The sequence below is a fragment of the Drosophila ananassae genome, chromosome 2R, assembly GCF_017639315.1.
Source record: "Drosophila ananassae strain 14024-0371.13 chromosome 2R, ASM1763931v2, whole genome shotgun sequence".
Lineage (NCBI taxonomy): Eukaryota > Metazoa > Arthropoda > Insecta > Diptera > Drosophilidae > Drosophila > Drosophila ananassae.
The window spans coordinates 9397425-9410964 of record NC_057928.1 but is presented as its reverse complement, the minus strand read 5'-3'; the positions used below and the strand labels follow the sequence as shown (position 1 = coordinate 9410964).

The 13540-nt window shown below is 46.3% G+C and overlaps 1 protein-coding gene across 1 annotated transcript; it reads right to left on the bottom strand.

The window, feature by feature from the left end:
• Positions 1-3061: 3061 nt before the first annotated feature.
• On the bottom strand, positions 3062-9027 carry LOC6506335 (toll-like receptor 6). The gene has a single exon (XM_001958043.4). It carries the CDS (start codon positions 8305-8307, stop codon positions 3733-3735), a length of 4575 nt encoding a protein of 1524 aa, XP_001958079.1. The 5' UTR covers positions 8308-9027; the 3' UTR covers positions 3062-3732.
• Between the last annotated feature and the right edge of the window lie 4513 nt (positions 9028-13540).

Sequence of the window (13540 nt, the reverse complement as noted above, 5' to 3'; positions counted from 1 at the left end):
ATACATTAATTTGTTCGCTATCCATTATTCGTTTTGTTTGGCCGTGTGTTATTATTTATTGCTAAAATGCATTAAAACCGAAGAGCCGAGAGCCGCGGCGGGCGGAGATTATTTATTTGGTTGCTGTTGGCTGCCATTAACTGACAAATTTTCACTAATTGCATTGCATTAATAAACTGAAGTAACACAAACACAAATAGCGCATAAAAATCAACTGCAAAAAATACATGTCCGTGGCTGTAAATTATGGCCGATGATGGGAAATGCTGTCTAATTGCAACTGAAACTGCACCGGCGACTGCAATAACAACTGCTGGTGGACCAGGACCAGGAGCAGGAGCAGGAGTGGGAAACAGGATTCGAGGAATGCAGAAACAACAAATCAAAGGAATACCAATTCATCGACGACTGTCTGCGTATGCCATAAATATGCATTCAATGAAAGGCAAGGGGCCAGGCCAGGCCAGGCCCTCTTTACAGCGCCAGCCCCCTTGGCAGGCATTATAATTTAAATGGACTTTGGAAAAAGCAATTATATGAAATTAAATTTCGTGTGTGTGTGTCCCTTAATCCTGCACTGAGCTGCATGCATAGTTCATGTTATCCCATAGCGAGGATAACGCCAACCAGCCAGGCCAAAATGGGTGCGGTCAATAGCCTCCGCAATAGCCTCTCGCTGCCCACCATGGCCACCCAGTTGCTGCTGCTCTCCTTTTATGTCCTATTGTGTCCACTCCATGGAAAAGTGCGTGCCGACACCTCGACAGGTCAGGAAGGATAAACAGAAACAGGAACAGGAGCTGCGTGCTTGGTAGAAGGAGAGGGACAAATGCGTATAACGTTTCGTAATGCTGAAATACACTGGCAAGATATGGGGCTATCCTTGCTCTCCATTTATAAAAACATAATGTATATCATTAAATATTTTATTCACTGTGCATTTGTTTGTTTGTGGAGTACCTTTCGTATGAATATGAATTGCTTGCGGTTGCATCAAGTGGCACGTGAAATGCACTCCAAATGCATTCAAACACACTCATTCCAGACACAAAGTTGACTCCATTTGTCCATTGAATCAGTCGGTTGTGAGTTTATTAATTTGTTCTATAGAACAGGAATATAATGACCATCAATAAGCAATTAGCTCAAGTTGTTCCATTCCCAAACTATCCTCCCATCCAATAAGAAAACTCTGTAATTAATTTCAATTTTTGAAATAAATTTGTTTATTATAGTTGTTGCTTGACTGCATATTGTTTTTCTTCTCTTTTTCGACTTCATCGAGTCTATATTTTTGCTTTTATATCCACAAATCTGTTGTTTTTGCGATTATTTAAAATAAATTTCCGCTTACAAACTAAATAATGGGCCATGTTCATATCGACAAAAAAAGAGTCAAATGAAAAAATGTATTAGTTGAAATATTTCGCCTGCCTTGTTTTGCTTTTTAATATTTCGTATTCATATTTATGTATACATAGAGTTGGTATTAATTTGCATAAGTGGCATTTAGGAACGCAAAAATCTTATAAAGTATTTTATCCGTATTATGGGTGTCCTGTCGGCTGTCAGTGGTCGGTTCCCTCGTCTAACATCGTTGCACTTGTGAGTGAGTGTGAATGGAGTGTGTTTGCAAAAATGAGTAAACGTGATATCAAATGTTCAAACTTTAAATGGCAATATATATTTTTTGGTTTTTTGTAGTTTTCTTGTGAATCCTATAAAATGGAGATTTAAAATTGGGCTTAATTGGTTTGAAGTGAAATTTTATTTTTAATGGCAATTTATTACCATTTGATGTTTTTTGCTTATTTAAATTTAGCTAAAACGTTTGCGAGTAACTTGTTTACTTTTTGTTTTATTTTTTTGGGGGCATTTGTAATGGTTCTGTACAGAATTTAAAAAATTAACTAAAAGTATATACTTTCTGCTGGTTTTTTTTTACTTTTGTAGTTTGTAATTATAATGCTTAGAGATGATTTATTAGTAGTATCTCTATTTTAGGCCTGTCACTGGCTTTTTTTAATAAATTCATCTGGGATGTATTTTTTCCTCCAACTTCTGTGGCTTTTGTATACATTTATTTAAGTATTTATATATGTACATTTCGCAGCCAGACATGCGAAAATATTATTTATTCATGTATATTTTGTTTGTTGTTTGCTTAATGAAAAAATATGGAAAATCATAATAATGCCCCCCGTTCTGCCGCTTGTGGTGCTTCCGATGCTGCTGTATCTGCACTCATTTCAATCAATACCCTGCTGTTGTTCTTATTTGCTCTTTTGTTGTTTTAATGGCATGCCATTAAATAATTTCATTAAATGCTTTGTATGAGCAACCAACAAAAATGCAACAAAAAGCCTGAAAATATGCTCAATTGATTGTTTGTTCGGTTTTATTTTTCCTACATAAGTACAAGACTAACGTATTTAATCGGAAACACATCCAGTAGCTTTTTACTTTGAAATTAAAATTATAAGTCTTGCATTTTTTTATTCAAAAATAATAATAAATTGTTTCTTTAGTTTCCTGGGTGATTGGTAAAAAATATTAACTTTGGAAATAATATGTAAATATTTAATTTCAAATATAGACTGAACCTGACTTGAAAAAAATTCCAGTAGCCATGTAAGCTGTAATAACTTTGCAAATCTGCAGCAAAAAAAACTACACATTACAGATAGTATTGGTCTACAAAAAACGCATATGAACATAAATAAATAAAAAGCAAAACCATTAAGCCCGAAACAGCATTGCTTTTTTATTCATTACCCTCGATCGGGTTCCATTTGGAGGCTTAATTGTTATCAACGGCAGCTTCATGGTCGGCTCATCATTATCGCATTGCCCAGCGAGAGACAGAGAGGGGGGCTATGATTTACTATAATTTTATTTTCAATTCGTTGAGTGTCAGCTATTAATATTATTATGTATATATAGTTCTCTGTGTATGCGCACTTTCATCGCAGTTATTATTATGACTTTTTATTGTTTGCAGCATTTTCGCTCGGCCTGTGGGTGCGAATTTCACTTAAATGTGTTTTTGTCTTTTTTTTTCTGCTGGCTCTGGTGTCGGGCTTCTGCTCCTTTCGCATTTCTGTTTACCAATGCCATTGTTTGATGTTTATCGTACAATTTCCTTACATGCTAATTAATTTTCCTGGCTATCTGATGATGGCGGTGGCGGGGGCGGGATCAGGGTCGGGGTGTTTGTGGAAAACTCTCTGGAAAGTTGAAAATGATTGGGGATTCTTTTTCGGTTTCTGTTTGCTTTTTATTTTATTGTAATTCGTATTTGTATATTTATTTTAATTCAACATTGTTGTCTTATACTTGTCGTAGTTATGTAATATTAAATAAATTAATTTTCCGGCATTATATACGTATAATTATGTACAGGCCCTTACATTAAAACCGTTCAAGTTATTCCATCATTTATACAATTTTTAAACTATCGAAATCTCATTAGGGCTTAGCGTCTGCTTAGTTTGCTCTTGGGATCTATATACAAGGTAATAATTTATTTAAAGAACTAAAAGTATCAGTCTGTTCGAACCATCCCAAAAAGTATGCTATCTTCCGTGTAATCCGCTTCGTCTAATTAGGCTTTAACTTTAGTTAAGGTTTAGAGTTTTCTTTTATCGTTTATAAATTCACTGGTTGCGCAGTCTGTCCCCTGCTTGGTTTTTGTTTTTATTTTTTTGGGTTTTGGTTTTTCCTTTAACCCCGTTACGCCCAGAGGTTCTTCTGCTGATCGTGATCCTCGTCCTCGTCGTCGTCGTCGTCGTTCAGGCTCAAGTTCGACTCGTAGTGCGTGAGCTCCGGCTGGCGGCTGTTGTTGCTGCTGCTGCTCATGGTGACGCTGCTCTGGGTGGCACTCTCCAGGAGATTGGCCCCTCCTCCACCGCCTCCGCAGCTGCACAGTAGGTCCTCCTCGCCGTTGCAGGTACAGGACTTTTTGCAGTTGTAGGATGCAGGGCCGCCGCCCGGAGGCACGAAGTTCGAACTGAAGCTGGGCGGCAGCCCAGAGCCTTTCATCGGCAGCGACCGCTTGGCCGTGCCCCCACCCAGGTTGATGCACTCGCAGTTGCCCCCGTTGGCCCGCAGCTGCTGTTTGGCGTAGTCGACGCTGTCGTAGGCCGGGGCTGCGCTGGGCAGGTAGCTGGGCACGGCGTACTCGTGCTGACTCCGGCGATTCGACTGCCCGTGGTGGTTGTGGTGCTGGTGCTCCAGGGTCTTGGCCATGCCGGCCACACTCAGATCCCTCTGCTGCTTCTTCGACAGCTGGTTCATGGTGTTGAACTTGCAGGCAGCCGCAGCCGCCGAGGCCGAGGTGGGAATGGGCTTGTAGCCGCGTCCGGTGGTGCCCCCACCTCCACACTCGTTGATGGTGGCATAGTTGTTGCCGCCACACTCCGCATACCGGGCTGTGGGCAGTGGAATTACGGCTCCGTTGCCGGCCTGGTACTCGTGACTGGTGGCGTACATGTTCACGGAGGGCGTGCGGGCGGAGAGGCAGCCGGAGACCACGCGCTTGTTGTTGTTGCTCCTGCCATTGGGCAGAGGCAAGGCCAGTCGCAGCTTCTGCCAGAACTTCTTGTCGTCCCACTCGATGCAAGTGCTGGTCCGCAAATAGTGCCGCATGTCCATGTCGATGTCCCTCTGGGGCAGATCGCCGTACAGGATGAACACCATGCGCTTCCTGCGCTTCACCAGCTCGTGCAAGGCACTCTTATACTCAAAGCGGCTCCACTCGTTGTAGAGGAAGTTCTTGGACAGGACCAGGACAAACTGCTTGGCACTCTCGGCGGCTTCAATCAGGGCGTCCGTAATGTAGGCATTAATGTTGACATCCCTGTAGTGCAGACACAGCCTATAGCCGATGTCGTTCTCCAAGGTCTGCGCGAGGATTTGGTTGACAAAGTGCTCGTCCTGCAGGCTGTAGGCGAAGTAGGCGTCGTTGGGCCGCTCCTTGTCGAGCTGGTCCACAAACCGCGGCGACTTGTAGCAGAAGTTCATCAGGCAGCTGGTGGAGTGGGCCCACATCTTTAGCTCGTGGCGGTAGCAGAAGAGGCCAAAAATGAGGCCAAAGAAGCCCACAAAGGCGCACGTGGCCACCAGGAGCAGGGGCAGCAGTCCCTCAATCTCGTTTGTGTGCATGTAGTGGGCCACTCCGTCCCTCAGGGTGCACTTGGTGCCGTTCTTCTCCCGCAGAACACTGGTGGCATTGTTGTAGATGCAGCTCACCCTGGCGGCGTCGACAATCTTCTCGGAGCTCTGAGCCAGATAATTCCGGAACCGCGCCAGGTAGCCGCACTCGCAGCTCCACTGATTCTCGGCCAAGCTGATTTCCACCAAGTAAGGATTAGCGCTCAGCTGCCATACCTCGAAGTGCATCAGTCGGTTGCCGTCCAGGCGCAGCACCTCCAGCTTCCGCAGCATCTGGAAGCTGCCGTTGGCGATGCTCGCGATTCGGTTGGACTGCAGATACAACTCGCGCAGATTCTCCAGGTTGTGGAACTCATTGCCCTCCAGGGAGACGATGTGATTGTCCTCCAGGTGCAGGATCAACAGGCGCTTCAGGCCGCTGAACGTGGTGTTGTAGATGTGGGCCACGTTTGAGTTATTGGCGTACAGGACGGCCAGATTCTTGCGGCCCAGGAAGGAGTGCCCCGCCAGTTCCACGAAGTTGTTGCCATCGATGTACAGTTCGGTGGTGTCCATGGGGACGCGGCGCGGCATCTCGGAGTAGCCAGCGCCGGAGCACTCGACGACGTTCGTCGACCAGGTCTGGTCGTGGAAGCACGTGCAGTTGGTGGGGCAGGTCATCTCGCAGTCGCAGGCATCGAACTCGCAGCAGTGGCACACCGCGAAGCAATGGGTTTTGTACGTGCAGAGGAAGTGCTTGGGCTCGGCCTCAATCAGGGGGATGTAGGCCCGCTCCCGGTTGTTTAGCAGCTTGCAGTAGATGGTCTCCAAGTCCATGATCCGGGGGTACTGCCGCGAAGTGATGTGGTTAATCTTCTGCAGCCAATCGATGTTGCAGTCGCAGGTAAACGGATTCCCGCCAATGTAGAACTCGGGCAGGGCGCGGTGCTCCCACACGGGCAGAATCCTTAGCGACTTGATGTCCAGAGTCGTAATCTGATTCGCGTAGAGATCCACCCGAGTCAGATTGGTCTTGTGCATGAACGTGTCCGGGTCCACAGTGGTAATCAGGTTGTCATTGAGGAACAGCAGCTCGATGGAGTTGGGAATGGAGCCGGGTCCGATGCGCTGGATTTGATTGAAACTCACGTCCAGCGTTTGGAGCTTCAGCTCGGCGTCCAAACCGAAGCGATTCGATAGGATGCTCAGGCGGTTCTTGTGCAGGTCCAGCCACTGAAGAGTGGCCGGCACGTGACCGTAGTCGAAAGATTCGAGGCGATTATCGGATATATTCAGCCAGAGGAGCGATGGCATGTTGCTGAACAGCCCGTTGATGTCATTCAGATCGTTGCCGTCCAATCGGATGGCCTGGATGCTGGAGGTCATCTCGAAGGCTCCCGGCTCGACGACGGCGATGCGGTTCCTGGCCAGGTTCAGGATCTGCAAGCTGGGCAGGTCGCGGAACGTATGCATCGTAATGTTCTCGAGGTAGTTGCCAATCAGGCGCAGCCCGTACAGGTTTCCCAGGCCCTTGAAGGCGTTCTCCTCCATTACGGTTATCATGTTCTCGCCCAGGTCCACGGTCCGCAGATGCCGCATATTCCGCAGGGCCAGGGGAACTGTTTTCAGCTGGTTGCCGTTCAGGTTGAGGTCCTGCAGGGCACTGCAGTTCCGGAAGGCGTCCGGATGCACGCCAATCAGGGCATTATTGTCCAGCGACAGCAACGAGAGCACATACAGGCCGTTGAGCGCGTACGCGTCCAGATACTTCAGCTTGTTGTGGGACAGGAGCAGGGTGTGGAGATTGTTCATCGGAGCGAAGGTGTCGGCCGCAATGTTCTCCAGCTGGTTGTGGCGCAGGTTAAGGATCTGCAGGGTGTACAGGTCGCTGAAGATCTCCGGCTCCAGCTTGGTCAGCTTGTTGTGCGAGAGGTTCAGTAGGACGAGGCGGATGAGGCCCACGAAGGTGTTCTTGTCGATCCAGGTGGAGGTGATCTGGTTCATGGACAGGTCGAGGGCCTGCAGCTGGTCGAGATTCGAGAAGAGCTGCGGGTTCAGCACGCTGATGGAGTTGTTCTGCAGGTAGACCTCCTGGATGGTCTTGGCCTGCTCCGCGAACAGCTCGGTGGGCAGGGCCACGATCTTGTTGGAGCTCAGGTTCAGGATCTGCAGGTTCTTCAGTCCGCTCAGGGCCTTGTCGGCAATCATGGAGATGCCGTTGTTATTCACGGATAGTACCCGGAGGCGTCTCAGAGTTCCGAAGCCATTCGCTGGCAGCACCACGAAGTCATTGTGACTCACGTCGAGGTACTCCAGGTCCAGAGAGCAGCTGGTGGCGGAGCTGCTGCTCTTCTTGGCCGATTCGGTGGTGGATGTGGCTTCCGTGGAGCCCGGTGGCGGCTCCTTGCTGCGGTCCCTGAAGCCCAGCTCGTTGACATCCTGCAGCCGGTTCTCACTCATGTTCAGGGCGGACAGCTCGGACAGGGTGCAGAATATGTTGTCGGGCAGGGACCAGATGTTGTTCGAGCTCAGGTCCAGTCGCTCCAGCCTCCTGGTTACCGCGAAGGCATCTGCCTCAATCTCGAAGTTCAGGGCTGGCCACAGGATGTTGTGCGTCCGGAGGGTGAGATTCCGCAGCTGCTCGAGGCCGTCAAGGACCTGGCGCCCCAGGCGGCCCAGCTTGCAGTACTGGATGGAGAGCTGCTGGAGCCGGGCCAAGTGGGCGAACGACTGGGCCTCCAGGCGGCTCTTGGCCATGATCTCGTCGTTGCAGAGGATGTGCAGGGCCACCGTGTGCTCTGCGGGAATCACGCTGAAGTTCGTCGTGTCGAACTCGCTGTTCACCGTCCTCAGGTTGCAGGTGAGGGCTATCTCCGGCTGGTCCAGGCCGGCCGCTGGCATGAAGTGGCAGTCGTCGGGGGCGTCGTACAGCGAGGAGTCCGCCCCGGTGCCCGTGGTGAGGGGACGCAGGGTGCGCGCCGGAGTCGCCGGGTGCATCAGCTGGCTGTTGGAGACACCGGCCTCACCCATAATGGCGTTCGAGTGCGACTGCTGCTGGTGCTTGCTGGACAGGGACTCGGTCGTGTGCGACGGATCCTGGGCGGCGACCAGCGCTCCTTGCAGGAGCATCAGTAGGCAGCACATGTAGTAGATCATGGTGGCGGCTTTGATATATTTCTTGGCTGAGGCGCCGGAAGAAGAAGGTTGGGGGAGTGGTTGCGGGGGAGATTGGGAGAAACGAAAAGAAAATCAATTCCACTGGCCGACCAAAGAAAAGTCTGCGCACATATTTTCGGCTTCGGCTTCCACTTTTCTCGAGCCAGATATTCTTTAGTTAATTATGCTTCTTTTTTTGTCGAGGGGGGCCTCGGCGTAGCCAAACTCCAGTTGGCTTGGCTCTCTCCACTCCACTCCTCTTCTCTTATTTTCGTTTTTATTTTATTTTATATTTTACTTTACACCCGGCACATTTTCCAGCACTTTGTGTGGTGTTATTCGAGTTGGTATTTGAATATTATTCGGGTTTTCGGAATACGAAATTCGGTTTTTTTGAACTACGCGACACGTTTCTGTGTAGGAACCTTGGATGAATCTTAATTTTTCTGCGGGCGCGAATTCTATTATCACTTTGGTGTGTTGGGCACGAGAGATAGTGGGTGAGTGTGCGTACGTGTGTGTGTGTGTGTGAGTTTTTTTTCATGGGTTGGGAATTCGAGCGGTGCAGTGTCGAGAATTCCGGTTCCGGTAATGTGGCGCGCACGATGGCTGACTTTCGACTGACTGTCGCAACGTGCGCAACTCTCACTTAAATACACGGGCTCGGGACTCACGAAAGGCCGAACGCCCAGCCGAGGCGAGACGGTCTGGAAAAACGAAGAGGCCACAAAGCGACAGGATTCTGCACAAAGGGAAATTCTCACACACACACACACTTACACACATCAGCATGGAGAGAGAGAGTTACGGAGCGAGAGAGAGCAGCATGACTAAAAGGAAATTCGCTCTGCTTCAGCGGATGCTGGAAAATGTTCTTCTTCTAATCGCATCAAACAGCTGGCGTTCTCCCGTCTTGTTGTTTTTCCTTACGTATATCCTTTTTATGTTTTTTTTTTTTTGCCGCCACCGCTGCCGATTTGGAGATATCCCCGCACCTCCCGCTGCCATAGGGCGACTCGGTCGCTGTCTCTGTTTTGATAATGAAAATATATGATGTGCATGGGCCAGCGCCAATCTTCATACAAATGTAATTTATTTTTATGCCATGTGGATGTGCCTGTTCCTGTGCGTGTCTATCTGAGTATGTGTGTGTGTGTTTGTGTGTCGGAGGTCCTTTTTTCGGTGACTCCTGTTCCAGGGGCCCATATAAAAATAATAATTCCTTACATTCCATTAAATTACTATAATAATTTTAATTAAACTGTTTTGTTTGCGCCTCATGTAGCAATTCCTGTGGCTTCATGACTTCTTTTTCGCAAAAAACTGTCCTTTTCATCAGGTTAATGGTAATGATTATGGGCCGCCATTAGGGGCTTCTCATATGGGGCATGTGGATTTCTTTGCTTTAAAATAATAGAAGCTATGCACGTTGTTTGCTTGTGTTTGAAAAAGGATATAAAATTATAAAAAAGTGATAAGAATAAGAGACCCATATTCGATAAAGACACTGGCTTAAGTTCTCTTTATAAACCTGTTTATAGCGCCTTTCCTGATGTTATTATTTTGATATATTCAAGATGATCCCCTGAGTAAATCAATCTTCCATCCACAAAAAGGGTTCCTGCGGTTTTTTCATAATGGAGATATACTCCTTTATTCCATATTTGATTAACCTCTGGCCTGCATTGTTTTGATTGTTCCATATTTCTGTGAGTGAAGGCCAAAAAAATATTGATGGATCACCGCAAGCACGAAAAATTGAATAGCGATTTCCACGGCACGGTAACCTTGATAGGCCCTAGTTCTTTTATGACTAATTCCCAAGAAAACCAGCTGCCCAGGACAGTGCCTTTATCTGCGGCTAATTCGCCTTGGATGGCTGGAAAGTTTACCCATATCCATGGGTATGTGTACGGATATTTTTGTCGCCACCCGAAAGCAAACACGAAAACATTTCTAGAAAATTGCGTCAGCCCAGAGAGCCCCTCGCCTGGCTCCCATTTTGGTGCTGGGCTAATGATTTGCCTAATGTTTCTAACAATTATGTGGCTTGGCCACACAAAAGAATATATTATGTAAGTTATTAAAATTATATCACCAGCAGTGGCAGCCCCACCACCATCACGAACAGCAGCCAAGTCTAATAAGCCTCCAGCACTTGGAGAAAACTACTAGTTATTTAGTGGAATTAGTTAAGAATATAAAATATTACTTTAAAATCTCACTTATGCAATACAATATATGACTCTGATTTTATTAGTAATTTAGTAAGACTCTAAATAGTTATATTTTCTACAGTGTGCCCCTCATTTTCCTCACCTTAAGGCTTTTCCAGGCTCTTTCAAATGTAAATGGCGGCAAGGACGAGGCTTTTGTGGTCCGCTTCTCCTTTGTGTGATGCGACGGCACATGCAACCATGGAGGAATATTTCTTCTCTCCGGTCTTATTCTTTTTCGGTGGTTATCAATTTAGTGAACGCTTCTGGCTTTTGTCCGTGGTCCTCTGGTCGCAGCTCCTTTATTTATGTGCCCCATAACGAAGGCTTCTTTCGTTCGCGCGCCGTTTTTTTCTTCGCCGTAACACGAATGACAAGATTTTCATCAACGTCATTAATATTAACTTTTGCAATAATTCTCGAGCTGTGGAAAATTATGAGAAATGACCCAAAAGATAAAGCCAGAGTCTGGGCAGAAGCAGGGCTAAATCGGAGTCCACTTTTCGACAAAGCCATAACTCTCAGTCTGGAGATTGGATTGGTTTGCCGGCTATAGGAGATGTCCTTGGGATGGTATTATCCTGACGTCTGGACGGCTTTCAAGTCAATCTTAATTGTGGCTCTGCTCTGGACTTGGCCTAATGACAGCATTTCGGATTACTTTCACTCAGAGCCGAGGGGGAGCGAGAAAAAAGGTTGCATATTTTATGGCGCCCAAGCAGCTTTACGGATGCACTGTCAGAAAATCTTCACACATTGAGTTATGTTTGCCAATCAAATAATTACATTTATTATGTGTATAATTAAAATATGAGAGATTAAAAAAAGATGATATTAAAGCTAAAACCACATGTTTATTAAACCATAAATAAAATAATAATAAAATAATCACAATACAACAAATATTGCAGATTTAAAAGCAAGAATAATTATCATTTGTCTCTCAAAATAAAAAGGATTATACGTTTAATCCAAAACAACCCGAATGATAGAATTTGGCATATTTAAATACAGATTCTCTGAACAAAATCAAATGTTTATTTAGGCCTTTACTTTTTGGCAAAAATATTTGCAGAGTGCCTTGGGAGTAATTGTATTTGTTTTTGCGATTTAAGAATATTAATGCGCCATTTCATGCCACTTGCACCTTGCACTTTCTCTCAATGTAAGTGGTGGAGGGGATGGCCCCCCTATCCTGGACAAAAATCACAATTAAATGTAACAATTGCGTCTCTGGGGGCCGCAGGTCTCCCTAACAAGAGCATCAGAGCCGGCTCCTTCCTGTCAGTTGCTTGTCCGATGCCAGCTTAAATTGCCCATACACGGCAGAGCCACCCCCTGAAGGAGCACCCAGCCTCGCTCCTCACCCACCCAAAAGCCCACCGAAACATCCTTTTTGGCCAGCTTTGGCTCGTCCTCGTTTGTCGTTTCTCTTTCACTCTGTTTGCGTTTATTAATTGTTGCCTTTATTTTGGCCTCATTTTATTTGATTTGGTTTTCCTTCGACCGGCTCTCCTTCGCCTGTCCAGCCCCCACTTTTTTCTGCTCCTTTGTTTTCACTGGAAGCGGCTATAAAGCCAAACCTAATTGACTTATCTTGCCATGGGTTTGCTAATTTCTCGGCCATTGTGTCTCGAAGCTTCTGTTTCTGGTTCTGCTACTGCCACTGCTTCTTTGGGCCATAAAAATGCCCAGATAAGTCAGTCAGTCAGTGAGGCATTTCGGGCAGCTCAGACAGCCGGATAGGAATCTTCAGCGCACTAATTAGCAATTGACATGAATTGCTCATTAGCAGCAAACTAAAGCTAAAAATTTACCCAGGCTATCTGTCCAACTAGCCGGGGATCCGGGGATCTGTATCCAAAAGATACACAGGACCGCTCATCAGACAGGATAAAAAGTGCCAGCCAGTCATGGTGGGAGGCGGGGCGATAATGTAGATGCTGCTGGTCTCCTAATCTCTAGATACACTTGTACAAAAATATCTAATGGAATATAATGGAATTTGCTTGACACAAATCTAGTCCTGGCTGTCAACTGTTTTTATGCTTCTTCCTTAGCCCCAAGTATCTTTAGGATCTGCTAAGAAATAAAGCAGGTTCAAGGTCATCAGGACATACAATCTATACAATATTTTTAAGAATAAACCTTTATTTCTTAACTATACTAGTCACTATAACCCACATTTTCTTAATCGTAAGCCAATCATCTTAGTTACTGCCACAAAGCTGAAGTAAATAATATTTTATAGAAGGAAATTCCTCATCGAAACCAATTTTTATTGGAAAATATCTTTGCACATACCAGACCCTGAAGGAGGCTGCGGTTTCCCCTTCCCGTCCTCCCGTTGGCCAACCCCATCCCCTAAGAGTCGCCGAGAAACCACCGAGAAGAAATATTGCAACAAATCTTGAATGTAGCCTGACCAAAGTCCATAATGACAGTTGTGCCCAAAGAAAATTGCACAAGCCAAGGACACACCGAAAAGGAAGCGTGGAGGAAAAAATCGGTAGCTGAAATTGCAGCAGTTGCTTTTGGCCAAGTAATTGCCCGGTCGACCTTCAAGACAGTCGTCCACATCCAGTCCGGTTCAGTTCAATTCAGCTCAGCTCGGTTCAGTTAAGTTCCATAAAAGTCCTGGCCACAGCCTTGCGGGTTATGAAAAGGTGGCAGCCGGAAATCGAACATGTGGCCAACTGAAACGGAAGACGAAGGGTGGCCCGATCCACCTTATATGGGTTGACATTTAATTTATATAGAGAGCCGTCTGGGTGGCTCACCTTTGGTGGGAAATGCCCCTGAGATGAGCCACCAATTTAGTTGTCAAAATACTCCAAAAAAGTAAACAATCAGTGAAATATCGAGCTGGAGAAAGAAAAAATAAGATATAATGCAACCCAACTGTGCTGGCTGGCTGACTTGGCATTTACCTACATGTTAGTGTTTCCTGCTTCCGCTCCAACAGAGAAAATACGAAAAAAAAGGACAATGCACAAGGCTCATAAAGACATTCGGCC

Excerpts from the sequence above, each read along its gene's own strand:
- LOC6506335 (XM_001958043.4), bottom strand. The coding sequence starts at position 8,307 with ATGATCTACTACATGTGCTGCCTACTGATGCTCCTGCAAGGAGCGCTG.